The sequence below is a fragment of the Hippoglossus hippoglossus genome, chromosome 7, assembly GCF_009819705.1.
Source record: "Hippoglossus hippoglossus isolate fHipHip1 chromosome 7, fHipHip1.pri, whole genome shotgun sequence".
Taxonomy (NCBI): Eukaryota; Metazoa; Chordata; class Actinopteri; order Pleuronectiformes; family Pleuronectidae; genus Hippoglossus; species Hippoglossus hippoglossus.
This window is the reverse complement of record NC_047157.1, coordinates 3,982,566-4,006,856: the sequence shown is the minus strand read 5'-3', so window position 1 is coordinate 4,006,856 and position 24,291 is coordinate 3,982,566. Positions and strand designations below refer to the sequence as shown.

Here is a 24,291-nt window from a genome sequence, read left to right as displayed (position 1 = left end):
AAGGTAAGTATACGTGGAGACACAACCAGGTTCTCAAATGCCTTTTAGCAACAATTGAAACAAAGAGTATTGCAACCAATGCCTTGCTATCCAAAACATCAAGGACAGTTCAAAGGACAATATTTGTCCGAGAAGGGGAACAGGAACAGAGAGGGCCTCCGCCACTGACCAGGAGTGGTCAGTTGGCGCACGCCCAAGATTGGGATGTTGATGGACCTGGGCCAGTGGTTTACAGTCCCATCAGATATTGTAACTACTGCACTAAGACCTGACGTTATACTCGGGTCCAACACCCTGCGCGTCGTCCACTTTGTAGAATTGACAGTACCCTGGGAGGAAAATGTTGATGAAGCGAATGTGAGGATACAGCACATGGCATGTAGACATGGCATTTGAGGCAGAGCAACGTGGCTGGAAAGCAATAGTTTGCCCTGTGGAGGTTGGCTGCAGGGGTTTCATTGCAACATCAAGCATCAGGTTGCTCAAAGATCTGGGGATCTATGGACAAGCCCTGCACCAGACCATAAAAGAAACATCACACACTGCAGAACACTGCAGCCAATGGCTCTGGATCAGGAAGAAAGATCCCAACTGGGCCCCAAGAAGTTAGGGACATGCACCCAGGTCTGATCAACCTGTGGTGTGCCTGCCTTAGGAGAGGGTGTCTTGTGATTAAAAGGCTGAAACACATGATGACACTCAGGTGCACAACTGAAGAAATGTCATTAAAAAGTCAGTATATATTATACCATAGAACAGGAAAAACAACCACAACGCACACACACACGTATTTGAAAGTGCAACCTTCTTCAATAAAATAAACCAAAGAATTACATTTTCATTATCAATGTTGCAACTGTTGTTAAAATTAAATAAACATAAATACAAATAAGTAAAACAGAACTATACAATTAGTCACAGAAAACAGAAGAAAGGTTACTAAATCTGCAGAGGACAGTTTATATTGCACTACAGAACAGGCATTTTCAGCAGTTGCGGGAAGCTCTACAGATGCACACTTTCAGTCCGGGGCAGGGACCCAGGGAGCTAAGCACAGCTTCACTGCCCCAGCCAGAGTGCCCACCACCGACTGCATTATAGGTCAAATTTTGCTCTGCCACAGACACCACAGACACCCAGTTCCTAAACTACATTTAATGACTAGCCTGTGTCAGCTCACTGAGGGTCTTTGCGGACATTATACTTGTTAATCACACCCCTTTGGGAACTTTAGTTTGGAAACTTAGAGCTTGATTACTCCAAGATAGAAAAAGACACAAAAAAATATTACCAGGGGTGGTACCCATTCATTTTTCTTCAGGAAATATGTATATGTTCTTTTACCCTTTGCTGTTGTCACAGTGGGCCTCACAACAATATCAGACTGCTACTAGCATGCTGCTAGCTGGTCTACAACCATGCTAGCAGCACTATGAGGTTGTACAGTGGTGGTTTATTTTAATGTCAGCATGCTAACATGCCCACAGTGAAAATGATAACCTGCTGATGGATAGCAGGTATAATGTAGCAGGTACCATTAGCAGTAAATGGTTAATGGTCTATAGCATTTTTTTTATACCATTCAGAGAGCTTTACATTTTGCCATTCACTCATTCACACGCATTCATACAGTGCATGTAAGTACAGCCCCCTCTTTATCACACATCAATTACACACTGCAGGCACAGCCGTCTGAAGTAATTTGAGGTTGAAGTGTCTTTCCAAAGGCCAATCCACAAGGCACGTAGAAAGGATTGAACCACCAACCTTCTGGTATACGGTGGACGACCCAATTACCTGCTGAGACTCAGCTCACCAATGCAATGTCAGCTAATGGGGATGGGTATCATCTTTTAAGTGTTTAGTCAACAATCAATTTTCATGTCATATCAGACTTTATGACAATCCTTCAATTGTTGAGGCGTTTCACTCAAAACCATAACGTCAACTTCATGGTTTTGAGTGTAGGGCTGGAGGATAAGTCAGGCAATCATTAAGATTCATCCTCTGGGGACCTTAAATTTCTGTACAAAATGGAAATCCCACCAATAGTTGTTGATATAAGGACCATCTGATATTTCAAGTATCATGCTGCTAGCTGGATTTATACTCAAGTTTGAAACAATAGAAGGTATATTTGACAAAACAGTGATTTCATCTCAATCAACACAAGTTTTGTTTCAAGATATTCCATTCGCTTGGAGTTAAATTTACTTTGAGGTAAATGTAACTTTATTTAATAATGTTTTGATTCTCTAAGTGGTGGTTAAGTACATCTCAGGTATTCTTCAGGCGACATTCTACATCTCGCGAAAAAATACTTTCAGCCCTCGACGTTGCCGGATTGTTTTCTGTTCCACAAAGGACATACTAATATTTACTGAAATACTGACACACCTTAAAAGGGCAATGCTTCTCCATGTGTTATCTTGAACTATCAACATCAAAAGATACACATACAGTACAGGAATACTTAAACCGACATATTCAAGTTGCAAACACAGTGGGAGAGGACGAAGCCATGACTTCTAAAGGTGTTAAGGTGTTAAGGTGTGTGTGTGTGTGTGTGTGTGTGTGTGTGTGTGTGTGTGTGTGTGTCTTATGGATGTACCCCTGCAATCCATCAATAAGGCAGCATCAGTCAGGGCACTCATTTGTCCGGAATCTATTGCAACATAACACCTCCGTCTTCAGCATTCTGCCTATTGCTATTTGTCACTGTCAGTCTGTCCCAATAAATTAGTTGGTCATCATACTGGCATACTTATAAATGATAGTGTACGCACACAAATTTATAACAAACAGGGTGAGCCATCCTCTCTTTATGGATTCCTAAAGTACATTTTACCATTAATGTCTAATAATCATGGGAACCTGATTTCACCACAATTTCAACTCTAAACTTTGCATTTGTGTTCCTGAGCACAATTAGATGAATATGTATGACTAGAAAACAGAGGTTTACACAGAATAAAGTCGTGGATTAGCCCAATATTTCTGTGATCGCCTATCTCAATAGGATTTTTCCCCACAGGCAAATAAATGAATTGCACCTGTGCCATCAAAACAAAGCAAATCTTGCCATGGAGCTGATGACTTAACATTTTTGGCTGGGATCCATTACAGAGCGAGAAACTTTTGTTGTACTGTAAAATAAAAAGTCAGATTCTAAATGGTTGGAAGGCGAGGATTCGCTTTTTGTAACCATGTAGTATAATTGGCCAAAGCACTTTTAAACTTTTAAGGGGCTGCTAGGTGGTTTTTGTTAAGGTTGTTGTTTTTTAGTCTTTAGGCTAAGCTAAGCTAAGCTAACAGGCTGCTTGCTTCATATTAAGCAGACACATATGAGTATGGTATCAATCTTCTCATCAAACTGTCGGCAAGAAAAAAAACACAGCATATTTTCCCAAATGACAAATTATTCTTTTAAGAAATATAGTTAAATGGTTTTCAACTGTCTTCTCGTTGCCTTGATATTAACAAATTTGTTTCAAAAATGGCTTGAATGCCTTGAAATGTGTTTTTCTCTTTTGTATGTAACAGTGTGTGGGATGATGATGTGTCCCATCTGTTAAACAGCTGAAATTATTTCATTTGTACAAATAGAGGCAACATACAAGTTGTCAGTCAGGTGAGTTGGTTTAGTTTAGCCTCCTCAGTACCACACCTCTGGGTGCTGACTGATGCAGGAAGACGAAAATGACTTTTAAAGGGGACATAGCATGCAAATTCCACTTTGTTAGTGCTTCTACACGTTAATGTGGGTATCTGGCATGTCTACCAACCCAAAAACTCTGGGAAAAAAACACTCGCGCGTTTTGTTATAGTTCCTCTAAGTCAGAAACATCATGCTTGAGTGACTCGATTGAGCTTCCTGGGTTTTGTGTCGTAACAAGGCACTGGAAGTCTCCCTACATGGCCTTGATAATTTATATCATATAAAATATGTAATTTATATTGTTTAAAATCATGGGGGGAGAGGGGGGAGGGGGGAGCTGGCTCATTAGCATTTAAAGGAACAGGCACTCAAAACAGGTCACTCTGTGGAGGGCTGTTTTATACAGGGTAAAAAGGGTGCTGTTTTAAATTATCCTTGTGGTATTTTGACCAAAGTATGTTACAGACATTTCATTAAGACCCCAAGGAACCATATCAACTTGTGGTAAAATGGGCATGCCCTTTAAAAACCTGTTTATCTACCTACATGAGGAATGCGTTGTTTTATATAACGGTCTACAACTGTTATGTAATCAATTTTAAAAAGGATGTTCTAATTGTATCTGGTGTGCCCTAAATAACATAATTGCTCTAACATACCTACACTCATGTAAACCATTTTAAAAGGCCTGGTTTTAAAGCTTATAGAGTCTTGGGCCTTTGATTTGTGTATGTAAAGCTAGATTGAGTAATGCATTGACTCTGGACTCCAGGATGATGCAATCCTTCAAAAGGAAATGAAAGACATTGACTGTATGAGTATCTACCAGAGCTCAGAGCTCCACAGTGAAATGATGTCCCTGCAGCACACAGCAGGTGTTAGATAGACTCAATGACCACTCTGCTTTGTAGTGAAAAGAAAACTGTCAAAGTGTGTGAGGTGAATATTGTATTGACGTCTGTGGCTGCTTTTAGAAACCATGACTCACTGTGGACAGCTTTAATTAATGTTGGCAGGATCTAGAGTTTTATTGTGTAAGGGATTATTACAAAGCTGATGCTGGATTGTTAAACGATGCAACAGTTGTACAAAGACAGGCTAATTATGACAAACTGGGTTTTCAATTTGTACCCACTGAATTGGAATTATGACACACACACACACACACACACACACAAAGAGCAGGTGTAGTGAAGTTACGGAGAAAGGTGGATAAGGTTGATGGGGATTGAAAGAGGAAGAGGTGAAATTAATCTGTGCTTCATCCTGGTCAGTATCTCACTCGGCTTTCATAATTGATGAATACAGAATGATAAGCACACTACAGAAAAAGATTAGTTGGTGTCTGTGTGACACTCAGTCAGAGCAGGAGCAGAAATCATCTCATAACGCTCTTACTATAATTGGCATTCAAACCAATTGGATTGTCACTAAAGTGCAACACTACTCTTCGTGCATCAGGACGGATCATGATCATCTGGTCACCACGGTCACCTTGATCCAATTGCACTTTAAATTAAATCTGTGATATGATGACATAGGTCAGAACAATAAGAGCAGAATCATTAAAGAAAGACATTATGAGTTTTATTACAAATGCCAGAATTGCCAAATGCCCCCGTAAAATTGTAACAGAGACAACATTATTTTCATAGAACTGGTTTGAAAATAGAATATGTCCTGTCATCAGCTGTTAAATTCCTGCGGTATAACATTCCTGTACCTCTGGAGGAAATCATTTTTTTACCACAGGATCCTTCTCTAAAAATAAATAAATAAATAACAAATATTTGATCGCTTATTGTCTGGTGCTACAGAAGAAACAACAGTTTAAAAGGTCAGAGAGTCCCTCTGCTATCGGGTTAATTCAAACAGTGCCTAGAGCAGCTCAAACGGTAGTTCCGGTAGAACAGGAGGACAACATTTACGCTGACTTTAAAGGGCCCATATTTTACACCTTTCTGGGATTTAATTTGAGGTACTGGTACTCCTAAGATGATATATCAGTGGTTTAAAGTCGAAAAAACTGCTGCAATGTGTATTTCCATGTCCTCTCTTCTGCCTTTCTCTGGAGCTGCCGACAGAACAGGCTGCCTCTTGAGCCCCTCCTCTGATTGGCTGACTGCACTTTGAGTGACACGCGACCAGGCTTATCACTGGTCTCATTCTGGGGCATTTACGATCTCTGGCTGTAAACGCAGCTGAAAGTCACATTGTTATGTTTGCAGCTATAGAAGACCAGCCACATATTTACAGTCAGTTACAACAGGATGTTTCTGAATGGTAAGTTACACCGTCCTCATGTTTGTTCAAGTTTTAGCAGGACAGTCGGCCAATGTAGGAGTAACATCCCGAGTTACAGTACGAAGTTTCACAACGGAGTTTCAACACCGACATGGCACGTCAGAAGAAATAAAGCGTAACCGCTGGCCTCGAACAGCAACGTTCTTAGGAGGAATGTGCACGGACACATTCTCTTCCTTGCATCACTCCACACTGCAGTGTTTCTTCAGTGTTGTTTGCTGTGGTTTGCCTGTGGTAGCTAACAAGCTGCTAGCTCAGCAACAAGTCTGCTTGGTGTCGCGTTCGGTGCGGAAGGGTGGTGGTGGAGGTGACGAGGAGCGGGGGTGGTGGGTTCAGAGGCTGGACTGGTACCGGCTGGGTGGGGCTGAGAGACGAGTGCGATCCCGAATGACATCATACGGGGGAGGAAGTACAAAATGAGACGTTACGATAACATATTTCTGAGAATGGACTGAGTGAAAAAGTCTGCGGAGTGACTGTTTTCATACTTTGAGGGTCCCTACTGACCCCCTTTAAGTGATTACCCCTAGTGAAAGCCCAGAAAATGTATTTTACACAATATGGGCCCTTTAAACCATTCATCTCAGATGATTTAGTGTTAATGCCCGAGGATGGAGCTAGCCCTGTGCCTGTTAAAAGATACCAGATACCAGATACCAGATACCGGTGCAAAACATTCTCTCATTCGTGCTGGTGTGCTGCCCTTTTCGAAGCAAACGTACTGTGGCTCTGATTTACTGGTATGGGGTGTTAAAATGAGTGCTTTAGGTGTGCCTCTCCATACTATACAGCTGTACTCTTCCATTGTATCTGGCTGCGTAAGAGTTGGTTTGCGGTCCCAGTTTCTCGGGAATGATGCTACAGGAGTGAAAGTTTTCCCCTCCCCTGAAATTGTTGAAAGCCCCACTGTTGATATGTATGACTCACTCTCCATTTTTCCTGCGTGCGCCGTAATACTTGCCAGGGCTCTTAAATTCGGTGATGTGGTGCCTCTTTCTGATACTTTCATGGTCAATGATAATGTTGAGGTAGATAGTTCTGTTTTGGGTGACCCCCCAACAACGCGGTAGCCCACAGTTAACCCAATGTTGACAGCTCCAGATTTGACTTTATCCTTAAACAAAGAAGAACTAATTAAGGCCAAAAAGAGTGACTGTACTTTAGTAAGTAGTTTGTCTGCAGCTTCAGAAAACAGAAAGGACCAGTCTGTCACGCACTTATTTGAGGATGGTGTCCCCATGCGAAGGTGGTCTCCTGGGCCTGGCAGCGACCACAATACAGTCCCTCTTAGCCCTTTGTGTGGACTGGAAGCTCTTGTGTCTGCTAAGGCTCTTCTTTGTAATGCTCCTATTCTTGCTTCCCCAGACTTTCTGCGTCCCTTCAAACTTGAGGTTGATACCAGTAGTCACGGGGCAGGGGTGGTGCTGCTGTAAGAAGATGTTCGCGGTGTAGATCACCCAGTCTGTTTCTTCTCTAAGAAGTTCAACAATTGAGGAGGGATTAGCTTTACTCCTAGCACTTCAACATTTCAAGGTTTATGACTGGGTTTCCTCCTGGGCTGGGTCGTAACACTGCGAACGGATAGATCTACTTATATTATTTGTTGAAATCTTCATGTCCCGATAGCCATCAATAAATTAAGTCATCTGAAAAAAAGGAGAACTAAAGCCGATGTCTGTGGCCCTACTACTTTGGAACGACTGAAACAGTTTGCTGGCACATCCCTGTATCACTACCCGACCTGCAGGTTGTGCTCTATGGCTCATGAGGAATTACACTTGTTTCCCTGAGAATGGTAAATATGTGTGTAAATAGATTTAAAACTGAACTTGAACCTAAATGGCTGGACTGCTAAAGGCAAAACAAATTCAGTCATTAAAACACTCCTCTCTACAAGTGAAATTTGATGTAGGATGTTGGGTATGGTGTGTGTGTGTGTGTGTGTGTGTGTGTGTGTGTGTGTGTGTGTGTGTGTGTGTGTGTGTGTGTGTGTGTGTGTGTACTTACGGAGGACAAGAACTCCATGGCGAAGCGACTGAGCACGGTTTGGCTCCACCGTGACATTCAGCATGGTGGGATTTCCCCCAATGATGCAGACGCGGTTTTCTTGCTCTGCCTCGCGGAACATTCGCAGCAGCTGATTGGCTATGACCCCGTTCAGCACAGATATGGCCACCATGGGAACCACAAAGGACAGAAAGGCATTCACCTGTTCAGGGAGGAAAGTCAGAGACCAGTTGTTAGAGTTGAAACAAAGCTGATGGTCAAGTCCAGATATCGTCACCTAAGAATTTATCTTTCCACTTGATGGTTGAAAAGAAATTGGGTCCCAACATAAGTGTTTTGGCTTTTCACAAAATGCCATTTGTGTAATTCTCTGGTGTCGACCTACATTTACAGTAGAGTAAAGGCTTGTTGTTGGAAAAAAAAAGTCTCAGCTGATATATTCTCCAACCAACAATCCAAAACCCAAAGATATTCATTGTACTATATAAAATTTAAAAAGTGGCAAATCTGCACCATTTAAAAGCTACAACTGAAAAACTGATGCAGACACAAGATTTTCCCATGAGTAAAAAAATTCGACTGATTTCAGATCACTTCTTGAAGAATATAAGAATCGTTACCAGTGAGAGTGTTCAGAAAAGCGCTGTGCACTTTGCAACACATTTCTCAGAGCACAGTCATATTCTAGGAGAAAAGCTCCGAGGCCAGCACGGAGAGCTGGGATAGGAACAACAACCAAGACCAGTTCTCACATACTAACGAGCACGACAGTATTTTTTAAGACGGACTGGGAAATATCTGACCTATTGTTTGATAGTTCACATCCCAAAAAAATCATGGTGGCCCAGTTGCTCATTTAGCTACAACACCCTCTGTTTGATTCTCCATAAAAAAACTAAACACTTTTACTATGTCATTGTTTTCACACCTTCCTCTGTCACTACAGGTTATTCAGTCAGAGGAAATGTAGGCTATCATGTCAAAAACAAAGGTAATTATATGCTAATGCAATCCATTATTACTTCAAAGCAACTAATGGGCAGAAGCATGTATAATACACTGTTCAAACAGAGCAGACACCTGCTGAAAGAAAGACAAGGTATGAAATGGAGGAGGAAAATGTGTGAGGAGAGAGGGCACGAGAGGTGGAGGTGAACTGGATGGTGTTTGAATGAACCACAAACAGGCCAGAGAGGAAATAAGTGGTGCAGCAAAGCTAATTTAGTGAACCATTATTTGTGCTTTTAAACAGCTTTTTTGCAACCAATGCGAAGTAGTCCTGCTTTTATGAACATTCATTTGGCAGACACATAAAGCAATAGTTTCTGACTCATAACACATATTGACATCCTGGTAATTTTTTCTTTGTCATTCAAAACCTACATCGAGAGACACTTGATAAAACTACATTTTCTGAGTGACAACTTTGATCAGAGTCGGAATGGAACGTTTTTTGCTCAAATTGTTACCCCCACACTCTGCTGACTCGCTGCTGATAGAAGAAAACCAATGGAAAAAAGAAAGTGAGAGGTGAAGATGGATGAGAGAGAACAATGAAGTGAGAATAGAGAGGGAGAAAAAGAAGAAAGAGAGAGGAGGTGCTGCCAGACATCAGTTATGACAGATGACTTCTTACCACAGCTTCTGTGCAGCTGTGTGGAGCCTGTGTGAGATGCTGGTAAAGAGAGGAAACCTGCACGGACGTGTGAGGTGGTAATTTGTGCAGATGTTTTGGCTGCAACAGCTTTAACATCGGGTTCTCCGTAGAGCTATCCATCTGAACCTACTGCTTCACTACACACACACACTTACACACACACACACACAGGGCTGTTGTTTTTCTAAGGGATAATCATGGATGAAAAATGTTAATGGCTTTAATGAACAGGCTGGCTGACTCCTGAGGGTCCCCTGCCTTCTAGTCATTGATGACTGATTAAAGTTGAAAAGCACAGCAGTAGGAAAAGCAACAAGGCAAAGTCTGGTTTAATTGTGATATGAACCACCCCCCGCAAAAAAAACATCTGCCAAAAAACTGGCAAAGCTAATGTTGATAATTGGGACAGAAATTTGAGGAAATTGGAGATGATGGGCAACACATTGAGAACATCATAATTCTGTTGTTTGAAATGTCCTATTGTGACATTCCAATGAGTACAGAAGGTGTAAGATCACAGAAATAAAAAAAAAATGTATATGTTCTAGGCCTTCACGGACTACTGACTGCTGCCAGAGCTTCAGCTGTGTACAATATATAACTCTTATAGAGTATTGAGATGCTAATTCTAATTTACTTCATTATCACTGGAGATTTACGACTGGCTGTCCACAGCACTTGTCTTTTGCAATATGCTGCTTTTTCATTTAGTTAAAAAAAATCCTGCCATGTTTGTGGACACAAAGCTATCCAGGCGTAGGAGCCAAGCATCACGCCGCACGCTGGGAACGTAGGTGTTTACATGAACACATTGAGATTTGCTTGAGTATAACAGAGGGAAGCAAAAAGGAAATGGCTATTTTATCTGTTCAAGTTTACAATCCAATAAAGTGCAGAAAAGTAAAGGCAGGGTTTCTGCAGGGTCTAAACAAAATATTAGATACTAGGTCTTAATTACATTTAGGCAGGTCTTGAATATGCTAACGTTTATTTAACGCTTCCATCATGCTTTAAAAAGGGTCTTTTTTTAATGCGTAGCTTGTAATGTCTTTCAGCACATTGTAATAAAACTAAAAACAAGACCAACATAGAAACAAAGACTATGGATGCCTACTGTCTCTGCCTGTAGTTTGCAAGAAATTGTAGCGTTTCAAGGGTTATTCTCTACTAGGCTACTTTATCTTTAATCATGGTAAGATATAAACAGTTCTATTCCATCATATCTGTCGTTCTTGACATAGATCTTAAATTGGTCTCTTTATGGTCTTAGAAAAAGGACTTAAAGTCTTAAATTTTAAGATGAATCATCATTAATTTGACTTTTAATGTATGGTCGACTCTAGTGTTTTCATTTGGTGAATATGTCTGGAAATGACTTGTATTTCGAGAGTTTGATTTTGTGTAATCTGAACAAGCCAGAACTTTAGAACTGCTACAAACTGCTCTGAGGAGTCTGTTTGATTCATGGAAGGAGCCCACCATCCAAAACAGATTAATGTCGGCTGCTTGAGAAAGCATCAGTGGACCAGTCAGTCTCTTAATGCATGAGTTTCAGCCGACTGTGCAGTGCTGCTGTATTGCCCTCCCTCCAGTCTGAGCTCTGGCTCATTTTGGACTTCCACAGACTGCTTTGTCCGCATCCAACTCATTCTCCTGAGAATTAGTTTCAGGCTGGAGGATTATGCTGCCCAGCGCTAGTGTTGCAATTCAGTTGTAGCTCATCTCTTTCCTACCAACGGAAAGTACTGGATTCCACATTTTGCTCTCTTAACCTCCATAAAGTAGTTTAGTTGCCCCAATTTAATCATATCTTCAACAATACAATAATTGAAACATATGGCTATTGTAAAATAATACATTTCAATAGTTTTAACATTTCCATGGTTTGGTAACCAAGATTCATTTATTTTAGTATAATCTCTCTAAACTGTTGATAAACTGTTGACATACTTATTTGAATCATTCAATTTCCCAGTAATAACGTAGCAGACACTCTCAGGTGACTCACAGTTGATGGCAATGGAACTCCTGTGGTTGATTCATCAGCAAATTTGCTGTAAAACATCTGGTTCTCTGCTTCATGGGCGTCATCAGGGGCGATATTAACTTTGACTCCCAAGATGCATTACTGTGAGAAACATCCGATCACAGATCTGATTCTGTCACATAGAAGTGTTCAGCTGAGAGAACTGAAAATACAGCATGTAGCTTAAAACACTTTCAAATTGTGGGTTGATTTTGGACAAATCCAATGGTGCCATGTTATCTTCAACCTATAAAGCTTTGATTAACACGTCCGAGTGACTTTTTTGCCAGAGCAACAATGGTCAAAGCTCATGGGTAACATGGTGTTATATCTTAAATTAAATTACATAACAGAACCACTGGACTCTCCTGGACAAAGTACAGATAATGTAGGATTATGTAATGAGCACTAGTTTTTCATTTTCACAAATCTAAATACCCATGAACCCTGTCTACTGTTGCTATAATAATATTACAAAATTAAATAAGACAAAACTTAATCTAACTTAAAATTGTTCATGTACACAGGCTTGTATCTTTGGTATTTAAAAGAAGGACCAGATATTATTTAACATGGACATTCAGCTTGATTATTCAGCTTAGATATTTTCAAGGTGATTCATTCCATAGGAAAGCTCCAGCTCTGAGTCATGTAACATTGTATATTGAGAAAATGAATGTAACTCCATGAAGCAGGTGCATGAAAGCGTCTCTCTCACAGCAGTAAATACACTGTGAAATTCTTTAGCTCTATTCAATGACTCTCAGGCTGCACTCAGCCTCCCATTAAGGAGTCTTATTCGTCTGTTGGCTTGTTGGAGGTTCAAAAAGGGAAACACCATCCCCCACACCTTCCAGTGTTAGAATTTATGTAACTTTACAAAATAAACAAATAACCTAGCACTTGACGCAGTGATTGGCCTGATGAAGCTACCAAGGAGCCAGTCCTTGATCTTCCCTCTCAAGCTCTCTCCCGCTGCCATGAAGGTACAACTAAGTGCAACACCACAAATATCTTATGCCCGGGCCACACTAGGTGCGCGTGCAGCGTGTGATGGCTGCTTCGCTGATCTGTTGTGGGCGTCAGTTGTTCACACAGAGAGCGTGTTATGCTGGGTTTCTTGTGTAACTTCCTCAAATAAAAGTAGCCTATTCAACTAAATGACAGCACTTGTGAACTATGTTTGTAAAATCCAACAGATATAGACATGAGACAGTTGTTAAAGATCATTCTCACTGTCTACTTTGATCTGAGATAAATGCGGTGCGCGGAGAATTTAGGCGAGACCCCGACTCTGTAGAAGTGCAGAGCGGCTCACGTGAAAGAGACCCAGCTCACCCAGGCCGTGTGGCCGCTCTAACCTGATAACGTGGGTGCCAAAATGAAAAGCAAGATATTCTGCGACGCACTCGTGCCGCTTACGCATCCAGTGTGGCCCGGGTGTTATGGCGTCTTACCCCTCCCCCACAATTAGTCAGGAGCAGCTGAAAAAAGTAGTATTTTGCAATTAAAAAGACCACCCTCCCACAACCTCCTGCTTGCTTCTAAAACAACACCTAGGTCCCAGCTCATGTATGAGGACTACCTACATTTAATGAGTAGTGTGGAGTATGATCTTCACCAGTGTTGGCACGTATAACAGATGACTAATAATTAATAATTATTTATCCACACCCTCATGGTCAATGAATAAGTGTATTTCCAATTTACAAGCCACGTTAATGCTAACATGTTTTAAAAAATCTACTGCTGTGTTATTTCTATGGCTGCAATGAATTGACAGATGTAACACCATTTCTCACTAACTACGTTTACATGGACACAAATATTCCGACCTTACTCAGAATAAGAAATGAATTATGGCGCTCACATGAGTAGCTCATTCCATTCATATTCCTGTCTACATGTTACAGAGCATAGCCCGATTATGACACAATAAATGACACATTACATCCACTTTTCCTCGAAGTCAAAAATAATTCTGCTGTTTTAAAATCCTAACTTGAAAAAGTTGAATGTAGCCTACAATGCTACCATATACCATTTTGGTTGTTTTCTTTCCAATTTTGCAAAAGTCAAAACTGCTTTTTATTTTTTCAGCTTGTTTACACCCAGGACATGTGTCTTCAACCAATTTAAATGTATGCCGATGTTGCAAAATGCTGGGAAATCTGAATTAAGATGTTATGATGGGATTAATGTCACAGCTCCTCTGTGCCCCCTAGTGTATTTCCCCTTCCCTTGTTTTGTCTCCCCTGTGTGCCATCTCCCTCTGATGACTCAGTGGAGGCGGGGCCAGGGGCAGCAAAGGGGCAGCACACCCCCTCACCTGCAGCTCATTCGCTCATCACAGGCAGGATATCTACCCTGGTTGTTCTCCCAGTTATCGCCAGTATGTCTTCAAAGCTACAGTGGTAGTCGCTCGTTCTCGGCCGCTCTGCATTGTGTATTCAGAGTTAGTTTACTCGTGCTCCTAGAGACTGTCTTCTCACCATTCTTATCTTTGTGCCTCCAGGACTCCACTCCCCGGTCCTCCTGCCTTCCCTCACCGCTGGTGACATCACGGAGATATATCATTCTCCCTCCATCTTCTATACAGCAGCTTCTATCCAGCGTTATTAGAGAAATAAACACCCTTGAACTTCCCATACTGTGTTGTGCTCTGTGTTCTCTATCTGCGCTGGGGTCAAAGAGACATTATACGTCACAAATAAAACATATACATGTCTCCACATTTCTCAATTGGATTATTGCTCTTTCTGAGTCTGACCTTATTCAGGTTAAGGTAATCAGAAACTGTTGTTTACCTGAGTGTTTTATCCAGAGTATTGTCGGAATCAGGTTAATATTGGAATATTGGTGTCCATGTCAACATAGTCACTGACCCTGACCCTGACTAAAACTTTAATTTCCCTTAATGGAGGAATATTATTGAACTTGCCTGCTGTTCCTTTATTTTATTTTTGTCCTCTTCATGTCCAAGCTTCAATTCCTCTGAACATGTGTGAATACAATGCCTGCATGTGACACACCTACATTGTATGTGAAAGTCAACACACTCGCTCCTACTTGAATGTCAAACATAAGACAGCTGAGCATCTACCAGATTCATTCACATGAGAAAAAAGCTAAAATTGTTAAAACTGTAAAGCAAAAAGTGAAGAAAGTGAGGTAAAGAGAACAAGATGGATTTCTGCAATTCAGTGAGACATTAAAAAATGGATAAGTGGTTCTACTTTATGTCTGGTGTTTAACAGTTTTAGATAAAGTTGTATGTCGGGCTGCGTTTGGAAAGGTCAGTGACAGACTTTGCTTCCAACAGTTAAGATGACTGAAGGAGTTGTTATGGTGATTGTTCAGAGGGGGTGTCCAGGCTTTGCTTACAGTTATCTCAATTCTGATAGTGCTGCATGTCCATCTTTCTCAAGTTGTAACAAGTTTGTTATATCTGGTGGTGACAAGGGCCATAATCCCCCTTGTCATCATTGGTGTGTTACAGGCTATAGGCAGGTTCACAGTGTATACCCACTTCCACATCGCCTCTCATGCACATCATTCAGTAGTCACCTGCCTTACTCGGCCTCTGATTGGTTATTTAGGATAAGAATATCAAAATAAGCCAATCATAGACAGAGTAGTAAAGATCTGTGTTTGCCTTCCTGGGGAAAATACCACCTGCTCTTTAACTGGCCTCCTAATTGATTGAACTCATTAAAAAACGCAACTAAATCCAATGAAATTCAAACATAAGGTGAAGGTAGATCATTTTGTAATATTTGTAAAATTGTATTATTTATACAGGAATATTTGCAAACTGCCCCATGACATATGTCAATTTAAATAGATGGCAACATCTCTTGAAAATCATCTTTTCCAAGTGACAGTTTTCAAAAGAAACTACTGGCCCAAGGACTACTTAGCTGACTCAATAAGTGTAATCATAGCAGTAGTTGCATCACTGTAACTGCAAGTCTGTGGGCAAGTATTGATGCAAAATCTGCATCTTCATCAGAAATAAAGTGACAATGTGCAAATACTAGGCCATTTTTAGGTGAACAAAATATGCAAGAGCAGTCTTACGTGACACTATAATACTGTTTATTCTTTGCTGGACAGATTCTTTGGTGGACAGGCTGCTTAAAAAAATTTTAAAAGAAAGAAAGAAAATAGGATACCCACTTCTACAGGCACCATTACACCACTGCTCATTGGTCCATCCCCTTTGCTACAGTTTGAGAAATGTTGATCTGTGGACACGGCTCTGACATGACGAATGTTTTGTCCCAGCTGATGCTCGAAAGGACACCTGCTATGCATGCAATGAATGGAGTCATTAACTGAACAATGAAAACTACAGTTTCTTCATCTGTAGTTTGTCACAATTAAATTAACGAGACATCTAGAATCCTGCACATATGCTACTTTTACACATTAGCTGGAACCAGCTTGCTTGCTAAATTACCATATGCGTCTCCCTCCGGCTGGCCCGAACACACAGCACAAACTGCACACCCTCATATAGTATTTGCTTTGCTGTTGTGTCGAGTCAATTAGGCATCTCAAGTTCAACACAGTGAGGCTGCCCTGTTGTATTTTCACCAGCTCTAAGACTGTTCACACAGTTTAACCGCCCCCGGCTCCATCATGCAGCTCACAGCTGTGGACGTCTTTTGTTTTAATGCTTTGTGTTATCATTAACCTGTCACCTAGCAACCTCTGCCACATGGATTGTTTTTGTGTGATATTTCACGGTCATTTGCATCGTTTACCTGCCCTCTTGATTTCATTTGCATCACAGAGACAGGCCGCCGGAGGTTTCGACTTCTTTTTAGAAAGGCCAGAGTGAATTATCAGTTTTAACATTTATTCTGTCTGATGTTTATTGTATCCTCAAATGCACAATATTTCTATATTAAATTTGGACTCAAATGTATTTTACATTTGGCAATTTCTTTATGTCAGATGAAATAATATGTAAAAGCCCGGTTGCACTAGAAAGCACAGCATCCACATGCACAGTGAACACTGTGTGGCAAACTACTGCAGCAGGTTAACATGTTAACCAGGAACATGTAGGCATTTTTGCAGTAAGCAGTTTGTAATTCACTGATTCCACTTGCTATCCATGTAGAGCCTGTTATCTGGAATCAGGTTAGAATCGTAGAGTTACCCAGAGTTTGATGGCTGGATCACAGCAGTGTGTCATTGTGAGCTCAGTGTGAACACTTTGGAACATATTACAGAGGCAAGAGTTGGGGGAAACTAGCTAGACTTAACCAGGGCCATGCCAATGCCCACAATGAGAAATGTGACTCTGGGTATCTCCTTCATATTTTTATACAATAAAGCTGTGTTCTATATTCAGGGGCTGCATTCTTTGGATGACGTGGTCTAGACCACAGTCTGGTCTATATGGGCTTTCCGTGATTGGTGTCACCAGCTCCTCCTGCCCTTATTGCTGTTGACTAGCAACAAAGCTGAAGTTGGACACGACGAGAAAGTCTTAATGAGTCTTGCTGTTTTTAACGTGTGTAACATCAGCTGTTTGATTGAGTCGACACGTGATTCTCAAGCATTGAACTGGCGCCATTACCTTTGAAACTTGGTTCATCACTATGGTGTAATAAATCCCGGGATATATTGGATCCACCCATTAGGACAGTGTAGATCAGGGGTCGGCAACCTTTTTGACAATAAGTGCCAATGTAAAATTTTCTTGTGAATTAGTGTGCCATATCAACATTTTTTTATATTAAGTCTTATTATTGAACCACATTAATATTTCCAACAGACATGTCATTTTATTCCATCCATATTGGCTATATATAGAACAACACTTTAAAGAAACATGTTTATCTCATTATGATTGCAATGATAAGTTTGTCATTAACCCCACCAACCACACTCATATTCAGAATTGCAAAAGCTTGCTTCCAAGACTTTGAGAGAGTTGGCTTCTCATACCTGGACACTGCACGTTTGATTGATTCTCCCTTGTCTGCCTGATCTTTGAAACTTCTTTCGTGCCATGTTTCAAAGTGAAGATCATCATCATCATGCATGAAAATTCACAAACGTTTCAAAACAGCAAATACGTTTGTGTCTGGGTCTCATAGTGTAATTAAATGTTTTCTGCACAGCAGCAAATATATTGTATGCTCTGCTCAGTCGTTAACATATGAGGATAACCCAGAGAACCGCAATGAGAATTGCGATTGGGTTAAATTAATTTTGATTTGTTTAGTGCCAAATCACAACATCAAGCCACGATCTCAAGGCACTTTACAGGTCAAGATATCATATAGAAACTCAACAGATAATGAGGAGCCCAACAGTTCCTACAAGAAGCAAAGAATTGCTGACAAACAAAACAACCTTTTTAACAGGAACGAAACTTCCAATAGAACCAGACTCCTGAGTGGGCGACCATCTGCCTGGACTGGTTGTGTTGAGAGGAGGGAAATGGGTGATTAGACTGCTGAGGGGGTGTGTGGGAGCTGCAGCTCATAACACACGCATGGCTGTCGCATTTTGAGCCGCTATCATTATCTGCCTTGTGGTAAACATGCTGAAAAACCTATGAAGGCAGGTGATCAGAAAAAGAAACAGACCTCCTGATGGTTTAATTATAAGAACCGCGTAATGAAATAGAGGAAGCATTAAAATAATTAGAATAATTAGTTTCTTTACATTGTTATGAATAAACCCTCAGAACTCACATACACACATGAACTGACGTATGTCCTGGCAGCTGCTGCATTGCTATACAGATTATTGAAAGACTTGATTCAGTTTGAATAATGAATGATGCACAGTTGGACACAGCATACAGGCTGGCTCTTCTGATGAGATGTCGCTTAATGATGCAGCACCAGGCTAAACAATTACAGCAGATGAGAGCAAACAAACTCTAAATGTTTGCAACTATGTCTAGCCTTCATGCCCTGCAGATTTTTCAATTACCAAACTTCTTTTTCATTTGGAAGAGGGAGACGAAGAAGCCGCACAGTCATGGGGGTTTGTGTGACATCGTATATGCCTTGCTTTAATGTTTTTTTTCCTATCTTTATTCAAGAGGGTGGTCTTTCAGTTTGAGAGCAGAACATACTGATTTCACGTTTAAATTTTGTAATGCTGTCATGCAAACCTCCAACCCTGTTCTTGCACTCAAATATACTCTGCTTATGTTTACATTCCCCGCGCTTCAGCTTTAGCTATTCTGCTCACGCTGAATCTGTGCATGTGTGAAATGTCTGTTTATTGTTGCGGCAGTTTTCCCATAAAGTAGAAAAAGATTAGGTCCTTGATTTTGCCGCTCCATGTTTACAAGCAATTTGGTGGACTCCTGCTCCATTAAGGTGTTGGCACCTGACGGGAAGCTGGTGTAATAATAAAGACTTGGAGGGTGTGAGTGCATTAACCTGTATGGGACTCTCAAAGACATTAGCCTACCACACCCACAATGGACAGGACAGCTTTACTTGTCACCCACCTGTTATTCTATTGGTTGTGGAATTTTGTTGCACAAAAAAAATCCAAGAGCATAAGAAAAAATCAGAGAGCAGATGTTTCACATACAAACAGCGTGAGTGTGAATTGATGAGCTGAAGCTGGAGGGCATGCAATCTAAGCACATGCAGGTTATATTTGAGTGAGTGCAGTGTTCTGAGTGGGAGCATTAGAAAGTCTTAAACAATAAGTCCTGCTCTCACACTGAAAGACCACACTCTTGATTAAAGAGAAGTCCGAGGGACATTTCATTCAGCAATGGTAGAACATCATAATCAGAAGCTTAAAGGGATAGTTCACCCAATAGAAATGCACTCATTATCTGCCTACCACTATGCCTATGGAGGGGTGGGTGAAGTGTTTGAGTCCACAAAACACTTTTGGAGTCTCAGGGGTAAACGGCGTTGCAGCCGAATCCAATACAATTGAAGAAAATGGTGACCACTTCTTCAAACTTAGAAAAACAACAGAAAAATGCCTTCTGCATCAGTAACTGCAGCTTTGGCGAGTTCTTGCGATACATATAAAAAAACATGATGTAAATGACTGCGTTTCGAGTTGAATTTGAATGTCTGGGCTTACAGACACTTTGATGACACCACAGGAGCAGTATGGAGGCATTTTATGTATTTTTTAAGTTGTTTCACTTCACCCACCCCTCTATTGGCAAAATGGTGAGTATATAATGAGTGAATTTTCATTTTTTGTTGAACTATCCTTTTAATTCAAGATGACAAGAAGGGACAATATGAAAAACTATCAGGCGAGAAGGTGTTATTTTTTTGCTGAGGAAAGTATCTAAGTTTTGGGAAAGGAATTATTACAAATTACAAAGACAGAGACAAACTCAGATGAGATTGAAACCATGTGTACTGAAACTGATAGAAACAGTAAGAGACCAAAGCTCTGTCTTCCCTACATATGGTGTGTTGTGATCACTGTGCTTCACACCTTCTTTGGCTGTTGCCCCCGCACAGCTCAGCATTCACCTTCGATCAGTTGGATAACTCTCAAAGGAGAGGGTGGAGGTTTGGTCGGTGTTAACAGACTTGTTTTCAAGCCTGTGAGCTGTCCCTGTGAATAAGGTTGTGTTTATATTCATCCAACACTTGAATGAACACCCTATGAATACTTGGTGAGCTATGAGGTCAGCTTGACTTTTCCAGGACAAGTTACTTAGCTCAAATACCCAACACTATTAGAGGTCTAGACTATTAAATATTGCATAGTGAAGTTAAATAAATGGGGATAGGAACATAGTGTAAGTTTATTTTATAATTTGCTATATGTTCTTAAATACCACATGGTATTACAGCCTATTGTCAAAGGGGAAGAACAAAGGGTACAGAAACACAAGTAGTTTTCAAATACGCGTGCTGTCAAGTCAAGCAAGTCAAGCAGTGCCTGACCTTTTAAAGCTAAAATTAGACATCAATTAGATGATGTAGTAGTGGACATGATCTCTCTCCTTACATCTGATCTCAGTGCAGCTTTCTTCCCCATAAAGAATCTGATGTTGCTCATGTTCATTTATTTTGTAAGTAATGGCTCACTTGTGGTGTCAGCGAGTTATTTATACAAATGAGGAGTGTGAAAACTGGTCTTGCCCTTTTAAAAAAATACTCCAACAGTCTTTTCTTCCTCATTGTCAAGAGGCAGCAGCAATATGTAAGTGTGGAGGTGAGGGGACTGGGAGAGCACCTTCACCTGCACCACAGAGGATCAATCAGAGCAGGTGAGAGCTGTTAGCACATGGAGAGAGAGACACCACAAGCCTGAAAAGGTTATAAGTTGGACAACTTATGTTTAGTTTGGACCTATGTTTCGTTACGTGTGTTCATAAAAAATGCTGAAAAGCAACTTCTTCGTCTCTGGCTGTGTGGGAGGGTCGCTTGGCATGGTCCTTTGGCACAGTAAGTAAGTGCCAAAGTAAGTAAGTGATTTATCATCTCTGTGTAAGACCTGCAGGTCGTTTGAGACAGCATCATATACTGTATAGATAGATGAGTTGTGTGCATAGTGAGTGGGTGACGGAAAGAGATTTGGTTTGAGGTGGAGGCTCGTGAGTTATAGAAGTCGTCAGTGTAGCTGTGAACTAGCTGTGAAATGCAGTTTAGATTGTTTGCCAGTAAATAAAAGCTGCGTCTCCTAAAGACCCAAGAGAGGTCCCTATACTCTCACTGCTCTCATGGGGCCTGGCTGCATAACTTCGGTCATATACTGTGGTCCACTGTCAACAACTGCTGTTGAATGTGACAACAGGATGAAAAGTTACAGTATCATTCACTCATTTACTCATTACTGTTGCCTTTCAACCCACACGATGAAAGGATTTTGCAGCACTGTCACATAGTGGTCGGCCTCACTTCTGTCAGTAACTGCTTTCTGCTGTCAGAGGCTCTGCTCCACCTCAAAAAATATAAAATAATATGCAGCTGCTTGACTCCATTCTTAATTATATCAACTTGGTGTTTCATATTTATTACATTTACAAAACCCACTTATGAGCCTGGAGTCGATATGACACATTTTTTAATACACAGGGGGAATTTATTGTCCTCTTAGGAACCACGTTAAAATAACAAGTCTCCATAATGACTCATTAGCCCTGGAAGCTTTCATTGCCCTCTTTGATAACTATTAAGCAAACAACAGTAACATTAGAAGAGACCTTTGTGAATGACTAGTGCCATTTCAGCCAGAGTTATTATTATTATTATTATTGATACTACCATTACTATTAACTGGTGCTGCTATCATTAATAGCACCACGCAGCCTCTATAAGCATCACTATCGTTATTTTCATCATAAAAACTAATCTGACACAACAGAACTGTTCATGGTCTCTGTCACAGCTCCTCTTCCCTTGTCTTGTCTCCCCTCTGCAGGTGTGCGCCAGCTCCTCCTGATGACTCAGGGGAGGCGCGGCCAGGGGCAGCTCACCACCTCACCTCACCTTAGCTCATTTGGTGAGACCCAGCGTTGTGGTAGGTTGGAGCATTCATTGCCACTCCAACTGCATTGGATCAGCCTGCCCGTCTTCAATTTCCCGTCACTCTTCTTTTTCTAAGCCCCTCGGCCTATCCCAAGTTCCCCTAGCCTACCATGACCTGGAGGAGGTTTTTATTAAGGACAATGCCCTGACATTACCCCCTGACCGACCCTATGATTGCACCATCAAACTCCTCCCCGGTGCTGAGCTCTCCTCCAGCAGGCTGTACAATCTGTCTAAACCTGAAAAAGAAACCATGGAACAATACATCAATTTTTTGTTGAAAAGAAAGATGGCTCCCTTCAACCCTGTATTGACTTTCGAGCCCTCAATAATATCACGGTAAAGGACAAATATCCACTTCCCCTGATAGATTCAGCTTTTGGGCCCCTTCACGAAGCCTCCATCCTCACCAAACAAGACCTCCGCAACGCTTATCACCTGGTCCGTATTAAAGACGGCGAGAGTGGAAAACAGCTTTCATCAACCCCCTGGGGCACTTTGAGTACCGGGTGATGCCGTTCGGCCTAACCAATGCCCCCGCCGTTTTCCAGAATCTACTGAACGTTGTTCTCAGGGATATGCTAACTGCTTTGTGTTTGTATACCTGGACGACCTCCTCATATTCTCCAGAAGTCTGCAAGAACATAAGCAACATGTCACGTTAGTGCTTCAGAGACTTCTTGAGAACAAATTGTTTGTCAAAGCTGAAAAATGCAGTTTCCACACAGAGTCTGTTTCATTCCTGGGTTACATTGTTGAGAAGGGACAAATTTAGAAATCACAAAATTATGATTTGGGAAACCGCAAGCTATTTGGTGGTGCTGGCTCTGGAGGAGTGGTAGCACTGGTTGGAGGGGGCGGAGTGTTCCTTAATTATGTGGACTGACAATAAAAACCTGGCTTATCGTCAGTAACCTAAAAGATTAAACCCTCGACAAGCTAGGTGGTCTCTTTTCTTGGGGAGGTTTAATTTTACTCTGACTTACAGACCCGGATCCCGCAACCAGAAACCTGATGCCCTTTCCTGAGAGATGGCCCCTGAGACCCCCAGCAAACCTCCAGAGTCCATCCTCCTTCCTTCTTGTGTTGTGACAGCTGCTTTCTGGGAGGTGGAGTCCCGGGTGCAGGAGGCCTAGCAGACTGATCTTGGCCCAGGTAACGGCCCTCCTATCCGCCTCTATCTCCCTGTCCCTCTCAGATCCCAAAAGCGCCTTTGGAGGCATGTGTCCAAGCTAACGTGCCATCCGGGTATTCAACGCACCCTGGAATTCATCAGACGACATTTCTGGTGGCTTACCATCACCCAGGAGTCTCCCAACCTCCCTCTGGACTGCTTCAACCATTACCCATTCCCAGCCGTCCATGGTCCCATATCGCTGTGGACTTCGTAACTGGTCTTCCTCCATCAGCAGGTAACACTAACATACACCATTGTTGACCGTTTCTCAAAGGGCCTGCACTTTATCCCCCTTCCCAAACTCCCCTCAGCCCTGGAGACCGCAGACCTGCTGACCCAGCATGTTTTTTGGCAACAGGGTCTACCCCTGGTTATTGTCTCAGACCGAGGGCCCCAGTTCACCTCCCAGGTGTGGAAAGCTTTCTGCCTGGCACTGGGGGCGTCTGTTAGCTTATCCTCCGGCTATCACCCTCAAACCAAGGGGCAGACCGAGCGAGCCAACCAGGAGCTGGAACCAGCTCTACGCTGTGTTTCTGCTCGACATCCCTCATCCTGGAGTTCCCAATTGGCTTGGGTGGAATATGCCCATAACTCCCTCACCAGCTCTGCCACAGGTACGACAGTGTTCACCATCATGTGAATTTCCAACCCCCTTTGTTTCCTTCCCAGGAGGATGATGTAGCCGTCCCCTCCGTTCAGTCCCATCTGCAACACTGCCGCAGGACCCGCACGGCCACCAGGTACGAGAGGTTGGCTAAACGCTGACGCACCCCCGCTCCCACATACACGCAAGGACAGAATGTATGGCTGTCCTCCCGGGACCTTCCACTCCATGTGGAGTCACGCAAGTTGGCCCCCCAATTTGTGGGCCCCTATGAGATAGAGAAGGTCATCAACCCAGTCACTGTTCGCCTTGACCTCCCATCCGCCCTCAAGATAAACCCCACCTTTCACACA

At 41.9% G+C, this 24,291-nt stretch overlaps 1 protein-coding gene across 1 annotated transcript in view; it reads right to left on the bottom strand.

The window, feature by feature from the left end:
- Positions 1-24,291, bottom strand: part of ntsr1 (neurotensin receptor 1 (high affinity)) — a 57,020-nt gene that overhangs the window by 13,547 nt on the left and 19,182 nt on the right. The window contains exon 2 of the mRNA XM_034591312.1: positions 7,970-8,171. Coding sequence (XP_034447203.1) covers positions 7,970-8,171 — 202 coding nt within the window. The remainder of the gene's footprint in view (positions 1-7,969; positions 8,172-24,291) is intronic.